At 41.3% G+C, this 23,725-nt stretch overlaps 1 protein-coding gene across 4 annotated transcripts in view; it reads right to left on the reverse strand.

The window, feature by feature from the left end:
- ADAMTS6 (ADAM metallopeptidase with thrombospondin type 1 motif 6) overlaps window positions 1-23,184 on the reverse strand; it is a 128,272-nt gene extending 105,088 nt beyond the window's left edge. For 3 of the 4 annotated variants that reach the window (XM_039364932.1, XM_039364922.1, XM_039364907.1), the window contains exon 1: window positions 23,067-23,184. In XM_039364932.1, the coding sequence (XP_039220866.1) occupies window positions 23,067-23,075 (9 nt within the window). In that variant the 5' untranslated portion in view covers window positions 23,076-23,184. Of the gene's footprint in view, window positions 1-16,671; window positions 17,739-23,066 lie in introns of those variants that run through there. The other variant, XM_039364914.1, reaches the window with a different exon arrangement.
- Between the last annotated feature and the right edge of the window lie 541 nt (window positions 23,185-23,725).

A 23,725-nucleotide genomic window follows, 5' to 3' on the forward strand; every position in this document is an offset into this window, starting at 1 on the left:
TATGTTCAAGTTATCTTCCTTTCCTTACAGTTTTCCAAAATCATCTTGTCAATAGGGAGCTGACTTTTTGTCCTTTTGCTGTTTGGAAGGTTTCCTTTCTGCTTAGGTGGAAACAGCTAGATTTCAACTAGATGCTATTAGACTGTATCAGCTACAACACCACTTAGTAATCTGAAAGTTGTTGGTAAGCATGTAATTGGCCTTGGTTGCCTGGTACTGCTTCTTTTGTTGGATCTTTCATTATCAGGTAGGCTTTACAGATGTTAATCAATCTTTAATTTCACCTCCTTGCAATATGTTGTTAAACTGCTTGGCAATGAGTGGGTGCATTGTTTTGTCTCTGTCAGATGTTGACTGGTTCATTGCTGTCTCTCCATTGTTGGATTCATAGAAATATTTCTAATTTGACTGGCGTTGGAGATTCTGCCTACAGTGTACAATCTGAGCTTCATATCTGCTGATCTTCTTGGATATAATTATTATTTGCTGCTTTATTATTTCCAGTGCTTCCTTAAACTTCCTTGTTAATAGGTGATATTTCTTAATCAGGTATTCTTTGGCTTTCTTCTTTTTATTCAGGAATGGTAAAGAAAACTGCTTCTTCATTTACATCACTTCCACAGAACAAACTTAGCAATGGATCAATTGTAATGAAACACATGCTGCACATAACTTGAGCAAGTTGATTACATTTTACATGTCTCTACAATGCTTCCTGTAACATGCATGGGAAAATGATGTATTGCTGTTTTCCTTAATTACGTTGCCAAGTACATTACATGTATATATCTCAGAAAAAGACAATGGCAACCACTTATGTATTGTTGCTATGGAAACTACATGGATGAGTCCTTGAAATCACCAGCAGCCAAGTTCAGTTCAAAGGAGACTTTACTTTATTAGCCATTTGTCTATTAAAAGACTTTAAAAGTCTGTTCATTTGAATATTTTTTGTTTCTTTCCCATTAAATAATTCTTGTGCTGAAATTTTCTATAATTTGCTCAGTGTTTTTTCTCCCCTACACTAGAATTCTAGTGCACTAAATTCATCTTATGCGATTTAAAGTTTGAAGCCTCCAGCTGATGATGTGACCACTACATTAAAGGTTATATCTCTATATCACCTAATGCTCCTAGTCCAATTATATGTTTAATTAGATGCAGTGGGAGTTAAACATGTAGGAACATCAAGAAGGGAATAATTGACCCTACCAATTAACCTCCAGAAGAGTAGATTTAATCACAAGCAAATTCCATCATGCAAAGCATTACATTAATTCCATCCAGTTATGAGTGTCATGGAAACATCTAAACCTCTAAAAATTAACCTACTTTGCATACCTAGTCTTTCAAGAAAAAGTTCAAGAGAGAAAAAATGGTCAAGAATGTCTCACTTGCCATTTTGAACTGCAATAGTGGTACAGAAGATGCCTCTCTAATGTTTACTAGAATCAGGGAAATAAAGCCATATTCCCCACCCAATCCATCATAAAGACTGCTTTTGGCTACACTTTTAGAAAGTACTTACAACCAGCAGTGAAAACAAGTGGAGCCCAAATCCCTGAAAAATCTGAAACATCCCTACATACTCACAAAGGAAAACAAACACAATCTAATAGATATGTAAATTATGGCTCCTACCACCCAGATTTTCCCGATATATCTCTGAAAATTGTGCCAGTGACTGCAAGCCTTTCCTAAGAACATCACTCCATCCTGTGATAGCTACAACCATCAGTTGTTAATAGGTGATTCACATCTAAAAAATAAGTGGAACTTAGTTACCTCACCCTATTCTACCCTTCATAGTTACCCTACCCTATCCTATTCCCAAAGTACATTAAAAAAATAACCACACAAACACCCTTTGATAGACAAACACCCAAGAAAAGTTGCACTAATTCCATCCAGCCAAATGCAACCTCAAACAATCTGGTCCTTCGCCCACCCATTCTGAGAGCAGAGCAATGGAGATATCCCAGATCCACAGAATACCATCATTCCAATGTCAGCTCCCACAGGAGTCCTAAGTACTATGAATATATACATTTTTTTAATGGTGTGTATACTTCGCCCACCTTGTGGCATGACTTACACACACACACCCCAGAAGTGCTGTAATGTCTTATTCCCTTCCTCAGAAATGCTTCGGATTGGTTCATATTCACAGAGGGGAGTTCCCTGAGAGCTGCTGACTATGAGGATATTGTTCCAGCTCTAAAAGTGCCTCTGATTTGTACTAAATCTTGATCAACAGACTGAGCACATATCCTAGTCCCTCCTTCAGAAGCACTTCTGATTGGTGCAAAATTATTATTGACTGATTGAGCACATGGTGGACTATTCATTTCATCAGAAATGAATCTGATTGATCACTGGCCAGCAGGAACATTATTTATTTATTTATTTTTAAAATTTATAAACCGCCCCACTCCCGCAGGACTCTGGGCGGCTAACAATAAAAACACCATAAAACATGACAAAACAAACAGTACAATAACAGTCATCCAGGGGTCAGATTTTATAAACCCCAGGCCTGCTGGAAAAGCCAGGTCTTAAGCAGCTTAGGGAAAACCAACAGGGTGGGAGCAGTCCTAATCTCCAGGGGGAGCTGGTTCCAAGACGTGGGTGCCATCACAGAGAAAGCCCTCCTCCACGGCCCCGCCAAATGGCACTGCTTGGCCGACGGGACCTGAAGGAGGCCCAGCCTGTGGGATCTAACCGGACGAAGGGAACTATGAGGTAGTAGGTGGTCTTGCAAATAGCCTGGCCCTGAGCCATATAGGGCTTTAAAGGTAATAACCAACACCTTGAATTGGACCCAGAGACCAATAGGCAACCAGTGCAGCTCACGGAGGATAGGTGTAACGTGGGTGTATCAAGGAGCACCCACTATCACTCGTGCGGCTACATTCTGGACCAACTGTAGTCTCCGAATACTTTTCAAGGGTAGCCCCTTGTAGAGCGCATTGCAGTAGTCCAGACATAACCCATTACACATTACACAAACCAGCAAGTAATGAGACAAAATCATTACTAAGGTGACTAACTTTTTTACAATGAAAAGGAGGACACAAATAAATTGAAGAAAAAATATCGTAAATAAAAGAAACATTTTATTCATTGCAACAATAATACAGAATACACTATAATATGATAAATGCATAATAAAAACATTTGTAACAATAACATTTTATATTGTAATTATGCTTACATGCCGCGCCCCCGCCCGCAGCCGCCCTGCCAGCACTGCTGCCCCGCTGTGTAGAGTGGGCCCTGCAGCTCCCAAAGCACCAGCTGTGCTGGCTCCAGCCCCGGGGGCAGCCTGCCGTCAACACACCCCACCTGCAGCCGCCCCGCCAGCACCACCGCCTACCCTGCGCAGCCCCATGTAGAGCAGGCCCCACGGCTCCCACAGAATGGGGGGCAGCCGGCCACTGCCACCCCTCACGCCCCCGCCCACAGCAGCCCTGATGCCCCTGACTCTTGCGCCCACAGCCATTATTGCCCTAGCATGGCCGAAGATCAAGAGAAAGTTACTGTGGCATCGCCGCTCCAGTCTCATCCAGGTATCTTCGGGACTAACTAGGAGATGGTGTAGTTGGGTAGCAGGGAGGGATGCAAAGTTCCTGCCAATTCGCCTTCGCTGCAGACAACTTATATGTGCAAAGTTTGCCAGCCAGGTGTTTTGGTGTGCTCAGCAGCAATTCCTATTGGCTTTCAAAAGCCAATAGGGGGAGTAGCACAGCTCATGTAAAAGTTGAAAAAAAACATCAAAAAAAGGTGCCAGAACGCCGTTCGGAGTGTTTTATGAGAAAAAAAAGTCCTGCAGATTAGTCTTCAAATATCGAAAAGGAGGACATGTAGAAGGACACTTTTCAAGGGAGGACAGAACTCACAAAAGGAGGACTGTCCTCCCTAAAGGAGGACGGTTGGTCACCTTATCATTACTAAAAAAAAGTTAAGCGAACCAATGGATGTTTTTGTTTTGTTTTGTTTCAACACTAGAAATTTGGGGCTTGTCCCATTCTTTTCTATCAGCTTAAACAAAACTGCTTGCAACTGTGTTTTATCCTTTGTAAAAAAAAAAAAAAAACTGAAGAAAAACCTATTTTGCAAAATATATTTAAGCATGCATTTTATCACAATTGTTCTGGTCCGCAGTATAGGCAGGAAAGAAATTAAGAGTGGGGAATCTGATAAGGATCTCACACAAACTTACAGTAAGTCAGTAAATATATCTGCAGCCAAAGAATTTATGAATAAAATTAACTAATCTACAAGGATGGGTCATTCAGAGCATTCATGTTTCTGACATAAACCTCCAAGAGGCAGTTACAGACATGTCAGAGCTGCGCAGGCATGTTTGTAACAGGTATGATCAAGGCATGTTTGAACTTGTCCTAGAGGTGTCATTCTGAGTATGTGCTAATAACAATAGTGTTTGCAGGCAGTTGTAAATTTCAACAGTTTAAACCCTGGCTTGCATTTGACAATAGATGGCAGCCTCAGAGTCCAAAGACGACTTTAATAAAGGGGATGCTATCCATTAAACCTCATGAAGCTGGTCAAGACCTCTTGACAGATTGTAATAAAATCTGTTGTTGAGTTCCCGATAAAGAAATAGGATACTTCAGACTGATTTTGTCTGATTGCCACCTAATATACTGTAATGTTCATGTGGGATATTTGAAAGCAGAGGACATGCTTGGTAATACTTACCAGACAGCCTGTGAAATGATGAATAGTTCTTCTTTATCACCCATCCAAAGAACAGGCTTAGGTAAGTAAATGGCTTTTATATAGTCAGCAGTAAAACAGGCTGGTGATGATAGCACATTTAATAGGTTACGTTTTATATTTTGCAGTTTCTGTTTGGAGATATAACTGTGATATCAATCTATCATTAATGAGATACAGTACATCTCAAGTGATGAAGAGTCACAGATACTTGTAGAAGTGGTCTGGGGTCTGCAGCGTCTTTTTGCAGTTTATCTACTGATAATGATGACTATGACAATGAGAAGCAATGTTTTTTCCACAGTGAATTAGGTATATCTCAAGTGAAGACGATCTTACTAAAGGGTGTGCATGTGATGATGATAGCCTTTATTGTCATTTTTTACTATGGGCACAATGACATACATTAAAAATGAAATTTAGTTGTTTCCTCTCAAAGAGTACACATGCATAACACACATTTAAACATATATATACAATGTATGTATAGACCTACACCCTTACATATAAATAAATATAAATATTCATCACTGTCCATCTTGAATACATAATGGAAGGAAAAAGCTTTAGAGTTCACAAGGTTAATACTGTATGGAACAAAACTGTGACTGAATTTGGATGTTCTGCTTCGGATACCATGAAGCCTACTCCCAGAAGGTAACAAAGAAAACAGGTGTGAAGAGGATGTGTAATGTCCCAGACAATCTTACGGACCTTACTCAAGCAGTATGTGCTATGTTCTGGATGGAGGGAACTGCCAATAATCTTTTCAGCCATTCTTACTACTCTCTGCACCGCCTTCCTGTCTGAAGCAGTGATGCTTCCAAACCAGACTGTGATGCTGTATGACAGGATGCTCTCGATCGTCCCTCTGTAGAAAGTGATAAGGACAGGGGAAGGAAGATGTACTTTCTCATGTGATGCAGAAAATGCAGGTACTGCTGTGCCCGCTTCACCAGTGTCTCGCTGTTGAGCGACCAAGCCAACCTAATTGTTAACTGCACACCCAGGAATTTGATGCTGGTAACCATCTCCACAGGTGAATCATTAATGCACATAGAAGTGTGGCTATGCCTGCCTTTTCTGAAATCGACAATGATCTTTGGTTTTTCCAGTATTTAAAACTAGGCTGTTTTATTTACACCAGTTCACCAGTTCACCACATGTGGCAGGAAAGAGTATTTGCACTTTATCTATTGATGATAATATGATGGTGATGACAATGATGAGGGATATTTTTCCAATGTCAAATTTAGATCTTCTGAACTCTGAATTGCCAATAAAATGCATGTGCTAAAGAGAAAAGTGTGATTGTCAGTATGTTTTGACAGAACTATGAAAATATCCTATGGGAAATTTATTATACACTGATTGTATAATATCAGATAACTCCAATTTTCCCAGCTCCATTGTGAAGTTTTTAGAGCTGCAAGCTAAGAAGTACATATTTCACCCACTTCAATTGCAACATCCCCAGGTAATAACCTGTGGACAGCACTGTGTGTTTTTTCTACTGAAGCATAAAGGCTTATCTTATGAAAATGTTTTAAAGCTATACTCTGAGAAGAATGATACAAATGATCAAATGATAAAGCAGTTTGTAAAAAGTATCAAGTTGTGAAGGAGACCTGGAGCATGTAATCATTATCAACATATGCAAACATGTAGGGCTTATCATAAAATAAAGACAAAAACTTAAACTCATTGCTTGTTTCACAGTATTTTTATTCATTTTATAATTTGAGCTAATCACTAAACTTTAGGACACTTGTAGGATTTGACATTGGGGCCTCAGTAAGTGCAGCCATAACAGAAACAGGAATAGTGTCACTTACATTCTTAAGAGCCACAGACTCTGTCAGCTTTTCTACAGTAATTGTTCTTTAACATAGTTAGACTCAGCAATATTGTTAGAACTTTCATCTCGGCCATGGCACTCATAAATTCATTCCAAACGTTAGGGCTTGTTTCACAGTACATGTTTAGCATTGCTAAGTCCCTTTTACCAAGTCTAAAATATTAGTACCAGGAAGTGGGACCTCTTGTATAAAAACGTACCACGGTAATTCCAGGCCATAATGCCCCAAAGCTGTTTCATTTTGTTCAACAAAAGTTTAGCATTTTTCCTATAACGGGTGCTCACCCCATCTAGGATCTCCTGCATTATTGGATCCTGTGGCAGCTATTGCGATGATAGTTCTGGTAATGCTGGGGTGATCAAGAGTCTTCTGGTAAATGGGCTTCCGGTGGATCTGCACGCGCGATGGCGGCTACTTTGTAGCCGTCCTCCTGGGTAAGTGTTTGAATCGCTATGAACAGCGGCCATCAGCTGTTCAGCGGTTCAAAATCTTCCTCCTGGGCAAAGGGGGAGGAAGAGGGTTGTCTGAGTAGTGGTAGAGCCACTCTCATGCACCCCCAAGGCTTTTTTGGGGGGTGAGAGGAGTGCTCCCACGGAGTTCAGACTGTCTCCGCTTCCCAGCTGCTTTTGTCCCTAGGGACAAAACAAGCCGCTGCAACCACCTCCGTGATTAAAGTGATCTGGTGAGTTTTTTTTAGAGGCGGACAGAGCTGAGTAGAGGATTTAGCTTTTGCTTTCTTTGCTTTTATTTGGATTTTAAGTTTAAAGATTTACTTTTACTTTTATATTCCCTCTTTTTATTTTTTTTTATTTTGTTGAAAGGGGAAGTAAAATGGCGATCGGCAAGCCTTTCGGTTTTTTTTGGGGGGGGGGAAGGTAGAATGGCGATCGGCAGGCTTTTTGGTGTTTTTTTTAATCCTTTTCCTTTTTTTAATGATTGGAACGGAATGTGGATTTGATTTTGATGTTGGGTTTGGATTTTAGAAGCATTATTATTTTTGTTTAACTTCTTTGTTTTGCTTTTTGTACTTTTAAAAAAATGGAATGGATTTTTTCTATTTAATTATTTTTTTCTTCTTCCCTTTTCTTTTTTTAACTCCTTTCTTTTTATTATAATGATCTCCTTTTGAAGGATTTTTTGATTTTTTGGAGTTAATCTCTCTTTTTCTTTTGTTTAATTTTTGTAACTTTTAAGAAGGAGTAAAGATTTTTCTAAGATGGCTCCAAAGCGTTCAGTATCTTTTTGTTATAATGATCTCCTTTTGAAGGATTTTTTGAATTTTTTTGGACTTAATCTCTCTTTTTCTTTTGCTTAATTTTTGTAATTTTTAAGAAGGAGTAAAGATTTTTTTTAAGATGGCTCCAAAGCGTCCAGTAATTCCTACAGCTCCTAAGGTGGTTTCTTCTTCGGTGTTATCATCAGTGCAACAACCTAAATCAATAGCTTCACCCTCTTCCTTGGTACAGCCAATAATTGTGAAGGATTTGCAAGATATGATGGGAAATGTTATATCTCAAATTAGGGCAGAAATGAAAGAGATTTTAGAGGAAAATAATAAGATTTTGAGGCAAGAGATAGTTTTGGCTCTAAAAGGAGTTGCCTCTGTTCTTGAAAAGCTGAACTCTCGTGTAGAAGAGGTAACAGAAAAAGTGGAATTGATGGAGGGAAAATTTGAAAGCATGGAAAAAGAAATGGAAAATGAGATTCTTATGCTTCAATATAGACAAATGGAATATGCCTTAAGAATCAGAGGTTTGGGAGAGTCTGTGCAAGGAGATCTGAGAGAGATGGTTGCAAAGGACTTTGCTGTGATTTTGAATAAAGAAAAAGAGGAAATACTTAGTGAAATTGAAAAATTATTTAGAGTTAACTCTGTGGTGGCAGTGCAAAAGAATTTGCCAAGAGATGTGGTAATTTACTTTGGGAAAAGATCCCTGCGCAACGAAATTATACAAGCTTTTTATAAGAAGAGATTTCAAATTGCTTCACAAGATGTTATAATTCTAAAGGAGATCCCATCTAAAATTTTAAGAAGAAGAAAGGAGTTTGCTTTTTTAGCAGATGAACTTAAAAAGAGACGAATCTTGTTCAGATGGGATGTTCCGATTGGAATGGTGGTGAACTACCTGGGGATATGTTATAGACTTAATACTGTTTCTCAAGCAAAAGACTTTTATACTTCGGTCCTGGGGGTATGTTCATCGCCATCTATTAAGTTTAAAGTTTTGGAAGAAAAGAAGGTAGAATTGCAGTCTGAAGAGCCTATACTTATGAAAATTGGGAAACCTCAGTTTGAGGGGCCTCAACAAGTCGAGATGAAGGAGCAGAGGACAACTCGTGCAACATATAATCATAAAAGAAAAAGAGCAACAGAAGAAGGAGTTTAAGGAAGCCTCACCAGTATTGGCTCCTGAGTCTGTGGGAGAAGCAGGATTTATAAACTTTTTGGAGCTACCTTTAAGGGCAGATTTCAAAGCACTTCTTTCGAGATTTATGGATAAGAGAGACTGACAAGGATGGAGATCAAATGAAAATTCTAGATAAGAAGTTTAAGTACTTAGTTTAAGTATTCAAAAGAGTACTGAGTCTGTGGGAGAAGCAAGATTTACAAACTTTTTGGAGTTAGCTTTAAGGGCAGTTTTCAAAGCACTTCTTTTGAGGTTTATGGACAAGAGAGACTGATAAGGAATGTGTTTATTGTGGATGGAATTTGTTATTGGTAAAGATTTAAATGTGTATAAGGGAATTTTAATGGTTTATGGACAAGAGAGACTGATAAGGAATGTGTTTATTGTGGATGGAATTTGTTATTGGTAAAGATTTAAATGTGTATAAGGGAATTCTAATGTTTTAAGTAATGTTCAAATTTGTGTTTTGGAGGGAGTTTATAAAGAATGATGGATAATAATATAAGTATGATATGAAAATGTTCAGAGTATATTATAATGTGTTTAATGATTGGGTTTTTTTATTATTATTATCATTATTATTATTTTTAAGAGAAGATAACTTGTTTAATTAAATGTACCTAGATTTGTTTAGGATTTATATGTCTTTTAAGTTTTTTTTTTTATAGGAGAGAAGATTATGGAGATTGAATGAAAATCTTAGATAAGAAGTTTAAGTTTAAGTATTTAGTTTAAGTATTCAAAGAGTATTTAGTTTTAATGGTATAATGAAGGTTTATATGTTTATTTTTGTGTTCTAGGATAAAGAAAGAGGGAGAGATTAGATTTTATATTGTAGGTATAGATATTCAAAGAAAGTAATGTTTAAATTTGTGTTTTGGAGGGAGTTTATACAGAATGATGGATAATAATATAAGTATGATACTAGAAAATGTTTAGAGTATATTATAATGTGTTTAATGATTGCAATTATTATTTTTTAGAGAAGATAACCTATTTAATTTAATGTATTTAGATTTGTTTAGGATTTATATGTGTTTTAAGTTTTTCTTTTCTTTTTCTGAAAAATTTTAATTAAGCCTGTACTCAGCTCTGGGAAGGTTGGGGGAGGGTTTGGGAGGTTTGGAGAGGTGGGGGAGGGTATGGGAGGGTGGGGGGGGGTTGGGGAGGGGATTTGTTTTGTAAAATTTAAAAAACTTTCAATAAAAAAAAGAGTCTTCTGGTAAATGAGAGTCAAAGTATCCTTCTCAGATTCAGCTTTAGAAACCTCTGCCGCACCAAACTGTAGAGCTTAATCTTGATGTCCTCACTCAAATTAGATCTCTGAAGAATGAATCACATGTCATTATCCAAATGGCTAGTGCCAGTAGTCCCTACAGTAGAGACTCTGCCTTGTAGCTGCTCTATCTGATGATGTGACACCAAATAAATTTTCTTGGTATGCTCATGTTTACCTGAGCAATAGAATTAGAATCAGAATCAAGCTCAGGCAGGAGTCCCTATAACATTATATCAATATATCAATAGATTAGTGATCAGTATTATAGCAATTCCTAGTAATGGCCCAATAAAGCCTTCTGACTGATGAACAATCTGCTTTGAATCACCACAGATGTAATTACTTGGTGCTCTGCCCAAATTTACCCTAAAGAGTTCATCAATCTGCATTTCAGTGGAGTTGACTTCACTGGTAATTATTGCCAATCAGAGCAGGATAAAGAACAGTATATTTGTGATTATGAAAAGAAGGAACGTACTATAAGCATATACGTTCCTTCTTTTCATAATCACAAATATACTGTTCTTTATCCTGCTCTGATTGGCAATAATCAGGGTAAAACACTGGCCTCCTTTTTGTCTGAGATGCATGTTAATATAACCATAAAATAACATTTGTCTTTCTTTCAAGCTCATAGATATCTGCAATTCCGTAACCTTCCTCTAAAGCAGCATTCAATAAATAGTGCACTATGTTCCAGATAGGGTTCTTTCTTCATCGCTGTGTTTAGAGAGTGATCTGTTACTTTTTTGTGCAGATTGCACATATACTAAACAATAATCCCCCCCCCTTGATGAATGAGGTGGAACTGGAAAACAGAGGTTCCTCCATTGGTACACTTTAGTTTTAGCAAGGCCAGAATACTGTTTTATATCCCCAAAGTTTTGATAAATGATTGGCGGGTGACCAATAAGACCAATATACTTTGTTCTTATTCACAAAGGGATATAAACTGGTAAAATTTGTTCCCCAGGTTTATAGTATAGGCATGTAGCTTTTGTTCTACCACCACCACGAAAAAAAACCCAAAACCATCTTGTTGGGAATTTATTCTCTATTGGAAAATGCTTCAAAGCGGCATCACTCTTCAACATGGCATTCAATTTGTGTTCCCAGATGTTGTGTATTACATAGCCCAAACTCCTGAGGTGCTCTTCTTTCATTCTATTACATCAGGGCTTTTCAACCTTTTCACCCATTGTACCACTTTTAGGATATGGCAACATCCGAGTATCACCAGTCGCCTAGCAAGGTGTCAAAAACTTGATGACCAAAAGGAAAAGAAAAGAAAAGAAAAAGTAGTCCTCAACTTACAACAGTTCACTTAGTGACTGTTCGAAGTTACAATGGCACTGAAAAAAGTACCCCCCAAGCCACAGCCAAGCAAGACACCTGCCTGCCCACCCGGTGGCGGTCTTTCTCCTGTCCGAGGTTTTCATTGTTGTGAGCATTTCTGTTGAGGATTGGCAGCAAGGGTGGGGTGGGGGGTGTTTGGTTTTTATTCCCCCCGTCTGCTGGATGGTTGCAGCAGGTTTTGGTCACTTCACGTGACCCTGTGACACTGTGACCATCATAAATATGAATCAGTTGCCAAGCATCTGAATATAAATCACAAGACCCTGGAGATGCTGCAACATTCCAGCTGATCGGCGCTTCTTCTGGGATCAGCAGAAGCGCCAGGATCAATGCTGCTTTCCAGCTGATTGGCGCTTCTGGGCTCAGCAGAAGCGCCAGGATCAGCGCCGAGCTCCAGCTGGAGCCTGGCACTGATCCTGGCGCTTCTGCTGAGCCCTGACAACCCTCCAGCTCCAGCCACCTCTTCTCAGGCTTGTGCGGTGCTGCCACCGGTTCAGCTCATTCCCCTCCCCCGCTACCACTTTTCTAGGATGGTCACATACCACCTGCCAGGTGCCAATGTACCACAGGTGGTACCCGTACCACTGGTTGAAAAGCCCTGTATTACATGCATTCAGAGCCCCATAGGTTGAATCAAGTAAGCTGTTGTAGTCATTGGCACAGTAACATATAGGACAACCATAAAAAAAAAACAACATTTAAATTCAAAGGCTGTGGGGATTAATGGTAGCAAATGCATCCAAAAAGTAAACGCCTACCTGCTTTTCACTTCCTTGCAGAGTATGCTAAATATTGAGTTTCTCCATGTGTGCTATATACATCAATCAGGGTATAATGGGAACAGGATAGCTTTCCAGGGTCTTCTGGTAATTATCCAAAGGGTTAGTGCAGGAGTCTTCAAACTTGGCCCTTTTATGACTTGTGGACTTCAACTCCCAGAATTCCTTAGCCAGGCATGCTGGCTGAGGAATTCTGGGAGTTAAAGTCCACAAGTCATAAAAGGGCCAAGTCTGAAGAGCCCTGGGCTAGTGCAATGGTGTTCTTCAAAAGCATGGATTGGTACTGAGTCATGCAAATAGAGGCTGATGTAACATACTGGAAAGGGTCAATGCAGATTCTTCAATAATGTCTCCACCTCTCCCAGTGAAAATATCACACTCTGTCATTTTCAACACTTGTTCTCTAAACCAGTCACAGGCCTCTCTCAATATCTTAACATTTTGTCTGCAAAAGTAAGCAAGGTCTTTTTTCAGCTTAAACATGCTACCTCTATTACAGTGGTAGGATTCAAATACCTGAACAACCGGTTCTCTTATAGGATGCAGGCCTGGGCCCCCGAGGCCCAGAATGGACTTCTGGAAGTGGCATCCATGCACTTCCGGCAGGCCGTTCTAGGCTTGGGAGGCCTCCTCCAGGCCTCCAAGGCCTAGAATGGACTTCTGGAAGCAATGTGCATTCAGCCAGTTCTCCGAACTCACCCAAATTTAGCTACTGGTTCTGCTAAACTGGTGCAAACCAGCTGAATCCCACCACTGCTCTATTAGCAGCGCTCCATTTCTTAAATTCTTCTCTCTCACTGGGCATTATGGTTTCAGGACTGCAATACTTGGCATCAGGCAGCGGCCCCTCATAATCTTGATTCTCTGCTATATTGAACAAATTAGGAAACTCATAGCTTTGGGTAGTTTACTTAATTTAAGGGGCAAAAAGGAGAGGCTATCAACAAATCAAATCTTAAATGATGGCAGGTTGTATATAACAGTTTACCAGCCTGAGTTAAAAGTGGAACCTGAACCTTTTCATGGATCAGTTGCCTGAGGATTAGATATCCATCACAAACCCTTGACATTGCGAGCGATAAACGTATATTCTCTAAACTTGGGTTAGACAAATGTCTTCACAAATTTTTTCAGACGATTATTACTGTAACATCCCCACTTCAGAACAATCTCATGCTCCAGAATATCCATGGCATAAACATTTCAGAATGTGCACTCCAATTTCTTGACAACATTCAGAATCATAAATGATATATCTTGTGCCTAATTTGGGGTAAAATATCATTTTCAGAAAACATAAATGCCCTTCCAGACTATCTAATTTCTCCTTGCACTGCCCACCCTTGATTTTCTTACATTCTTTGTGTGGAGTAACCTTAGTTTTCTACATGCATGTGAATTAAATACTATCCCTTCTAATTCATTGTCCTCTGTTCCTCATGATGGGGAAGGCCCATGTTCCCTTCCCAATGGTATATATTGATGCCATTATGAAAAACTGGCAAACAGTTCACCTTCCTCACATTCTGAAGGAAAAATGGAAACAGATTCACCATTTGGTATCTGTCAGAACTGACAATGATAGCGAATGATGATCATATTATACTCACTCTCATTAATATTATATAACTTAGTTCTTTTCCTATCTCTGCAACCCCACATTTCTGCTCAGGAATCAATTTCACATCAAGCAAATTGTCATCAGATTCTGTCTTGCCATCCCCTTTTGTTAGACTCTTCAATGGAGTCTGAGACTGCCATATTATTCTCAGATGCAGATCAGGGTTTAAACTGTTGAAGTTCATATCCACCTGCAGACACTACTGTTAACAGCACATGCTCAGAAAGACAACCCCAGAACAAGTTCGAACATGCCCTGAGTATGCTTATCACAAACATGTCTGCGCAGAATGCATCATGGCTTTGTCATGTCTGTACCTGCCTTCTGGAGGTTCATTTCAGAAACATGAATGCTCCAAATGGCCCACCCTTGTAGATTAGTTACGTAGCCTTTTTATTTTATGTTAACCCCCCCCCAATAAGTCTTATTATTTTATTTGTAATACATTCTTTGGCTGAAAATGTATTTGCTGACTTATTGTAAGTTTGTGTGAGATCTTTGTCAGATTCCCCACTCTGTTAATTTCTTTCCTGCCTTTACTGCTGGACCAGAAAAATTGTGATAAAAGACAAGCTTAAACATATTTTGCAAAATAGGCTTTTCTTCAGTTCCCCCCCCCCTCCCACAAATGATAAAATCCAGTTGCAGGCAGTTCTGTGTAAGTTGATTAGAAAAGAAGGGTACAAGCTCCAAATTTCTAGCATTAAAACAAACAAACAAAAAACATTGGCTTCCTGCACTTATTTTAGTAATGATTTTATAAGATTACTTCTTGGTTTGTTTAAACATTGTCCCTCTTTTGGGTTACATAAGGTTCCCACTGGCTACTGACCAATCAGAATCATTTCTGGGTGGTAGTACTATTCTACCATGTGCTCAGTCTTTCAATCATGTTTTTGCACTAATCTGAATCATTTCTGGGAAGTATTGGGCAACCAGTTTGTCAGTCATGATTTTGCACCAATCAGAAATGCTCCTAGGGATGGGAGAATAGTGTCATAGTCAGCAGCTGTTAATCAATGCTCCCCCCTCCCCCATAGATGTGGACAAATCAGAAATGTTTCCAGTGAAGACAATAAGACTTCACAGCATTTTCAGGGGGGATCCTGAAGTGACAGCAAGGGGTGGGCAAAGTATAAACTCCATTAAAAAGTGGTTTGTATTCATACAACTGTCCCTGCCATGTTTGAAACAGGAAGAAAGCAGCAGATTAGAGTCTCCATCCTCTGCAACCGCCATAATTCTCATAGAACAAAATGTCAGGTTAAGGTACTGTACATATTTCCCAGAATCAATGTCCACATAAGACTGCCTCTTATTCACAACATAAACAGGTCAGAGAAAAACCATGGGACAGTTCATACACTCTCTATCTTATCAAACTCCTCACCTGTGAAGAAATGTAGAAGAAAAACCCAAACTCCACAAAGATGTCATCATAATCTAGATAACAGAGAAAGTGAAAAAAGAGGACCGTCATCACATCTCTGAACAGAGAAAGTGAAAATCTTAAAAAAATAAAATAAAATCCAGGTAGGTCACAATAAATAACAAAAGACACAGGTTTGTATCAAACCTATAGCCACATTTTTGAAGAACAGGAAGATACAAATCTAAAGTACAAATCTGACTGAAAAATACTACCCTGGCAATAGAACAAGAGCCACAGATAGTCTTTTGTTCTATGGACACTATAGAAACCTTCTACTACCCCACACCAGCAATAAAGATGCCAACAGCCCCTCTCCAGCACTAGCAGTCACATTCTGGAGAACCACAACCCCCCCCCCCCAGATATCCATGTATTTCTAGCCAATGATCTGGAAGCCACTACTGCCAGCAGCATATGAATAGGTGGAACAGCTAAATTCCAGAGACCAGAATTTAATCAAGACTTCCTATTAAAGAGGAGTTACATCTTGAGAGTCCTTCTACTTAAGAGCAGTCCACAACTATTACACATTCACACAGAGCACCAAAGGTGCATTCATATCAAAGAGGAAAGGGAATGGAAAATTGCACTGCAAATGTCTCCTAGAGCAGCATTTCTCAAAGTGTAGTCCACAAACTCAAACAGATAATAAATTTTAATATTTCACAATTTTAATTTCTAATACAGTACATACTGGCACATATAACCCACCAAAGTTCTTTGAGATCTTCTATTATTTTTAAGAATGTAAAGGACTCCTGAGTCCTGAGACTCCTGTTTGAGAATCACTAGAGAATGGATTGCATGATTGGACTATGAAGACATGGGCAAGGCCTTGCTGCAGGAGCCATTAGATGAGGGCTCACCCACTTGGAAGTCAGCTGCTTATGAAAGCAGTTGAAAGTAATCCAGTCCACAATCTATGGCATATACATATGTGCTTTGTTTAAGATGTAGCAGTGGATCTGCATTTTAGAGAAAAAGAGGGATCTAGGAGACGAGACAAAAGAGTCTGGGAAAATAAAATGTGGTGCTATCCATAATCATAGATCATCTTTTTACAAAGTATGATGTTTCTGCTGAAGAAAACAAGAAGAGGACACAAGGGATATTGGCATAACTGGAGTCCACGAAGGAGTCTTTTTTTGATCCCTGAAAAAGCTGATGATTTTATCTAAAAAATAATTAGATACTCACAAACTTGCAAAAATGTCCATAGTTATTGTGAAGAAAGTTGATAGGTTCTGTGAAGTCAGGGATCTAGAGGCAACTATCAAACACAAGAACTTGGATCTGGAGAGCAGGGAGATCTAAGAATGTGGAAGGACCGCATGCTGTTCACAGGTTAGTCCACATGCCACCCTTTTCATGCCATATTCAACTGATCATCTCTTCCAGTGTTGGAAGTCCATATCTTTCACCTCATACCTTCCATTGTCTGTTGGCAGTAAAGAGATTAACTTTTTGACATATGCATGCAGAAACAAGCAGAAGATTCCATGTGATTCAATGTATGGCTGAAATTTTCTTTTATAGCCATCTACAAATCATGGGGATCCACCAAAGATAGTTTTTTGTTGTGGACATTAATATGAATCATTACCTGTTTTTTTTTCCACAAAATTGCACAATGAGCCACAAAATGAAAAATTAGTTGGTTCAGCCTATTATGACCAGTCTAGATTACTTCTAACTAATTTGTACTCAGCAACCATCATGAATCTTAAGTTCAAACTGTATATTGACATTCCAGCTTTAGATATAAATCTAGTTCATTTCCTCAATTTCCCTGCCCTTCCAAACTGGAAAAATAGAAAGAAAAGAGCCAATGCATTTCAAACACATAAAGGTTTCTGAGGTTGTTTGAGAAAGAAGTAGATGACATTAATATTCTAGAAATTTTCAGAATTTCATGGATTTAACTCTTACTAAAAAAACAAAACCCTCTGATGGAGCATAAAAAGACTTCTGGAAAATCTTGATCATATAGAAGCCTATAGACTAAAATAGACTCTGGGTAAGTGCCAATTCTGCCAGACATCTGAGGTGTGCGTGTGACTGCAAATTACCACTGATCCCAAGACAGATGTTGCAACATCTTAGCCAATGTTTGTTACCTTAAAAGACTTGGATCTAACTACATTCAGAAGTAATAAATATCAGTGGTCAACTGACATTATGAACAAGTTGAAGTTAAAAATGATATTTCTGTCTGAAAACAATTTTAAATAGACAAATCCTGTATAAAAAAACCCGCAAACCCATTCAAGCTATCTCTGAATCCTCTCTAATGTAGTGTACATTTCAGATATTTCTCCCCCAAGTCTATAGATTTATACTTGCAGCACTTGTTTTTAATTCAACCTGATATGTCTAAATTATTTCCTAAATTAAAATCTGCTACATCGAGTTCATGTTGCAAAATTGTTTCAATTTTGCATTAATTTCAAAACAGAGTGAGAGTTGTGACTAACTTTCTCTGGGTTAAGACCATGATTACTTGACTCAAAATATATACCGAATACATCTAATGTGTCACTATAATATATATGTATATATAAAGGTTATTATTTTGCATGCCATAGTTTTGCCCAAATCAAATTTGCAGTTGTTTGGGCTTAGTTGAATTTCTCACACGTTTTAATGCCACAAGGAAAACTGCTGTTCTTTGCAGTTTGTTTCTCTTTAGAAAAGAAACCAGTCTAGAAAACATTGTCTGTCACACACTATGTTTATTCTAAATTATTCATATTCAAGCATGGGTTGGAGCGTATTAAGTAGATTATCAAAGGCAATATGCCTGATATATATGTAAATACAAGACAAGACATGTCCCATTTGTCATTCTCTTGAGGTATCTGTGAAACTGGCTTTAAAAGGCAAAAAATATTTTAATGACCATTTCTACAAAGTACAAGCTAAGGAGGTATTAGATCAGTGGTTCTCAACCTGTGGGTCGGGACCCCATTTGGGGTCGAACGACCATTTCACGGGGGTCGCCAAACAAGGCTGTCCGCCATTTTTCCCCCTTTTCTTTGGCCACGCCCCTGGCACCCGGTGATGTATAAGTGGTTCGGGGTCACCACAACATGGGGAACTGTATTATGGGGTCGCGGCATTAGAAAGGTTGAGAACCATTGTATTAGATGAAAGCAACCTCCGTCCTCACTCATTCAAGTTCTTTGCACTATCATCATGCTGATCAAAGGACTCTCAAGTGCTGCTTCTACTACTAAGCCAACACTTAGTTCTAAGGCAAAAAACATAATCTGAAAACAAATTTTATGTTTTAAGAATCATGTGGAGCATTCTATGGACTAATGATCTTAGCTGTCCATTATGGTTTTGGTTTAGATGGGTTTTTGTTTTTTTGTTTTTTTAAAAAAAGAGCTGCATGCACCTGGATTAATGTTATGCCTAATGGAAAAAGGCTCTCTGGAATAGGAAGAAAAGAGGCAATAAATAATGCACAAAGAAATTCCATGAAGGTGCAGGTGATTAGCTTAGCAGCCTTTTTCTGACTTGCACAAGCCTTCCTTTTTTCTCCTTCAATATGCTACAATTAAAATGCTATAAATATATTAGCAGTAGGGAGGGTGTGATATAGTTACATTGACATTCACCTCAGTTTCCTTCTGCAGTGAATAGTTATTTTAGAAAGCTTGCCATAGCAGAGGCTGGAGTAAGGACTGTAGGGCTCTTTGCAGGGAAGCCTTAGTTGGCTGGCTCAGTGCTTATTTTTGAAACAGAGAGGTGCCAAAGCCAAAGCAACCTACCAGCCATGACATCCACTTGGAAATGGCAGCAGACAGGAATGAGTAGTATCATATTTTCAGCCATTGGTATACAATATTTTCGTTTGCATCTTGTCCCACAGCCAGTGAGATAAATCCAACCACATATGGGTCTGCCTATATGCCACTGATGAATTGCTACAGGACTTAGGGTCTTTTCCCATTTTTTCTCTTTTTCCTAAAGGTGTTTCATTCTGATGAATGAAAGTTCAGAAAGCTTGCTAAAGGCTTGGAAGGGTATTTATCTTGTTCCAAAAATACCATAATAGTGATTTTAAGTTTCTACCTCTATCTTCTGTAAAAGTAATCCTTGATTTATGACAACTGGAACCAAAATCTTGGCAGTTGAGTGAAACACCGACATGATTGTTTCATTTAACAAATACAACCCTGGCTCTCCTAGCTGTAGCTCTTAAGCAACTGCATGGGCCATTAAGCAGACAGTACAAAGGAGGCAGGCAGCTCCTCTTCATGCATGGAAGAGAATTCTTGCACTGGGCTGGAGAAACAAACCGGGGTCTTCAGGATCCAAGCTTTGTTTCTGCAGCCCTTCAGAGGAGTTCTTTTCTTCAACATGCATGGAGGGAAATTCCTTCAAGGGGCTGCAGAAATCTTTTGGATCTGATCTGCATTTCTGCAGCTCTTTGAAAAAGTTTCTCTCCCCTCTGTGCATTGGGGCTGGAGAAACAAAGCAGAAGATCTCTGTTTTATTTCTCCAGCTCATTGCACAAGCACCTCTCCACCTCTCCCCTCCATGTGCAGAAGGCAACTCCTGAACCGGGCTGGAGAAGCTAAGTGGGAATCACAAAGATCCCTGCTTCATTTCTGCATCCCAATGAAGGATTTCTGCCCCGCCCTCATATTTTGAGGGGAGGGGAAATCTTTCTGCACGCAGCGGCAGCTTGCAACCTTCCCTGCCAACTTCCCCACAGACTTTCTGGGAAGGCCAACAGAGAAAATTGCAAATGGAAGTCATGTGATGCTAGCATGCTTGGCAACCAATTGTAAGAGTGAACAGGTTGCCAAACATCCAGATCACAAGTGTGTGTGTGTGTGTGTGTGTGTGTGTGAGAGAGAGAGAGAGAGAGAGAGAGAGAGAGAGAGATTTTATGATGGCTAGAAGTGCTGTACACAAGATTAAGCACCCTTTCCAAGCCACCCTAACTTTGAATGGTCATCAATGGACAGGTCATGTTGAGAACTACTAGTAGAAGAAAAAATATATAGCTCAGGGTCAACTAGTGGGCAAAATGTATTATATAAATACGGGGAACTAATCCCACACTAACTTGCACAGATTATGTTCCCTAGTTGGGTAACAAAAACTCTGCAAGTAAGCAATACAGCTCATAGCCCCAAGGACACCATAGTTAATCTTCAACTGGAGAGTGGAAGGGAGAGGAAAAAGCAACTCTGTGCATGGGCAGTGGCATTCCTGCCACCCTCTCTTTGGGTATGTGCGTCCAGTTACAGAGCAGGAGCGCCTAACCTACGCCACGCTCCAAGCGAAGCTCTTCCTGGCTTCTTTAAGTCAACAGGTAGCAGCTGCGCCGCCGCCGCCGTCGCCCCGGTCTCTCTCCTTCAGACTGCATCCTTTCTTCGTCCCCTCGGAGCCTTGGCCACCGTTCCGCGCCCGCAGCTCGTCTGTCATCACCGCCGGCCCCGGGACCGCCTCCAAAGGCAGCGGCTGCAGCAGCGGATCTGAAGCTAGCGGCTTTCCGCCGGCTGCGGCAGGCGCCTTTTTTTCAATGGTCCTCCTTCTCCAGCCTCGTCCTTTCTCCCCGCGCGACGCCCTCCCGGGTGCTGCTCGCCTTCCCCTGTCCCACCTGCAGCCCGGTTACCGCCGGGCATTTAGTCGCGCCAGGTCTGGTTCCGGGCGGGGCAGGGGAGGAGGAGCAGGGAGAGACTGGCCGGATGCCGCGCTGCGCGTAAGACCAGAGCAAGAGGGAAGGTCACGGCCTCGCCAGCCAGTTACGCGCTGGACACGGGGCCCCTCGCCGCTTCTCCTGGCCAGCGCTTCCCTCGAGCTCCGCCGCGCGGCCTTCAGGTTAGCGCATATACCCGGCTGGTGTCTGGCAGCGACGCCCTTGGCAAGAGGCGCCTATATTCCTTGGCGGGCGCTCCGGTTCCCTACGGGGAGGACGCGAGAGGCAATGCCGGCCCATCCCCCTTGCTTGGCTCGCAGGCGAATCGCAGAGTCTGCTGGCATGGAGCGGAACTCGGGAGAAAGCTGCCTCTGGACGGGGAGGGCTGCGAGAAGCGGCCAGCCGGGGAGCCGGAGGTTTCTAAGGCGATACCCGGGGGCTGTGGAGGGGGGGGGGACCTGGGATAATCGCTCCCAAAGCGATCCCAGGTAACCGCTTGGCGCCGCCACAGCTCGTCTGTTTCGGGCTCCGCAGCCGGGAATTTCTACGCTCAAGAGGACGGGAGATTTAAAAAAAAACAAAACCGATAAAAATGTGGACGCGGAGACTTATTCGCTTCGGCTTTCAATTGTGTATAATTTGGGAAGAGAAAAGGCGAAAGGAAAAGACTGCTGCCTGCCTATCCTCTCGGAGGCAAATTTCACTGAATCCGATAGGGTTACTCTCAAGTCAGCCGGGGGACGACTGCAGATCCGAGAAGAAAGAGGTGCCTGCTGTTCAACTGCCACCTGGGTGGTGGAGGAGGGTAGTGGGGAGAGGGCAAAACTGAACTGATTCGTATAACTTTGCGCCGCCCTCCTTTTCTCCCCCTCTTAAGTCTCAAAGGGATCGGCTGTCATTTTTACTGCTGGAAGTCCAGACAAAACTTTTTAAAAAGTCCTCCCCCTCACACACACACACACACACACAATCCTACGTCGTACAGAAGAACACATCTCCCCCTTCAAGAGAAGTAGAAAGAACAAAAGCCTGCCTCCCCGCCTCCCCTCCTCCTCCTCCTCCCCCCCCAATCGGAGGGAAGAGTCTGGAGCTGTTCTAATGGAGCTGATCCTAAAGTTAACATTCAGCAGCCCATTTCCAGACAGCAGCGCTAAATCTATTTGGATAAAACGCGTGTAGCCCAGACACTTGGCACGAGGCCCATAGGAGTTGCAGAAGAAGCCCAGCTGAAAACAAGCGTCTGGGACTGACTCTCTCCGCGCTCACAGCAGTGAAAGGAACCAGGCAATACATGGAGTCTGGACGCAGAAATTCGTCCTCCATCCCTACCTTCACTCTCTGGTCACGCACCTTCCCAGCCACCTTTTCCCCGCAATCCCTTTGAGCAGCCCCGCCGCGATTCCAGAAGCTCCGTAAGGGCTGCGTGTCTAGCAAAGCCCTCCGGACCGCCGAATAAATCAAAGCTCCGCTCTTCCACCTCTCCCATTTATCCCTGAAAAGTTGAAGGTCCCTCTCCCTTCAGTGGATCGCCCAGGCTCGAGCGATCCCATCAACGCCAACCTTGCGTACATGCACAAAAACACGCACTTGTCTTCCCCATTGCTATAGACACTGGGCGGCCCACTGCCAAGTAACGGGTTTAGATTAGAAGCAAAGTCTCGCAGACACCCAGTTTCACGTTCGTAGCCAGATGTTTTGCTGGGTTCTCAGTGAAGCGTTTCCGCTCCTTAGGCGCACACTTGTTAAACCCAGCTGCTTTGCCGCAGAAAGTCTTCGCGCCCCTCGTCTCCCCCCGCCCCCATTAATCCTCTGATCTCTCTGAAACCATTGCAAATCCAGATCGCCCAGTGTATTTACCAATCACCCCCACTCCGTATCTGTGCGGGAGACAAGAAAATCATAAGGCGAAAAAGCCCGTCAAAGCTTTCCTTACCGTTCTCATCTTCAATTTCTTTGCTACAAAGTGACTTTCAGACAATGGCAATTGGACTGGACGGGTCCCGTATTCCTCTCTGATTTCCCCCTCTTGGCAAAAGCCAGCCAGAGGTAAATTCTAGAGCAGAATAAAATCCTCTAGCTTTTCCTAAACTGAGACAAACTGGACAGACTAAGCAGGAAAGAGGGATGCCATCGGCTTATCCAGCCTGTCTAAGCACCCTGCATTTTTTTTCTTTTTACAACCAAAAAAGAGAGAGAGAGGTGGGAGAGAAGGGAACAGGGGAGAGAGAGGAAACGGGGAGAGCGGGGGGGGAGATTTAATCTGGAGTTAGGGTTTGCTTCTTGGCCACCCTTTCGAGACAGAAATATGATGTGAATACCATTCAGAAGAAGGAAAGAGGGGAAGGAAGGAGGGGAAGAGGGAGCAGGAAAGGCTGGAGAGAAAGTTTTTGTTGAAGTAGCTCGAGATCCCTTCTCACTACCGGCCTTTAGCCAAGTTTAGAGCTGCAGCAGAAGCGGACTATTTTGGCCTGGGAGGGCACGCTGACGTCAGTTTGCAAATGTGCCGCTGGCACTGCTGCGCATGTCGGGCCATTACGCGGAGGAGGAGGGGAAGGCAGAGGTACAATTAAGGGGTAATGGAGTGGGCTAGGA

The sequence above is a fragment of the Crotalus tigris genome, unplaced genomic scaffold (genome assembly GCF_016545835.1).
Source record: "Crotalus tigris isolate CLP2741 ecotype Arizona unplaced genomic scaffold, ASM1654583v1 scf7180000017592.2434428, whole genome shotgun sequence".
NCBI classification, from domain to species: domain Eukaryota; kingdom Metazoa; phylum Chordata; class Lepidosauria; order Squamata; family Viperidae; genus Crotalus; species Crotalus tigris.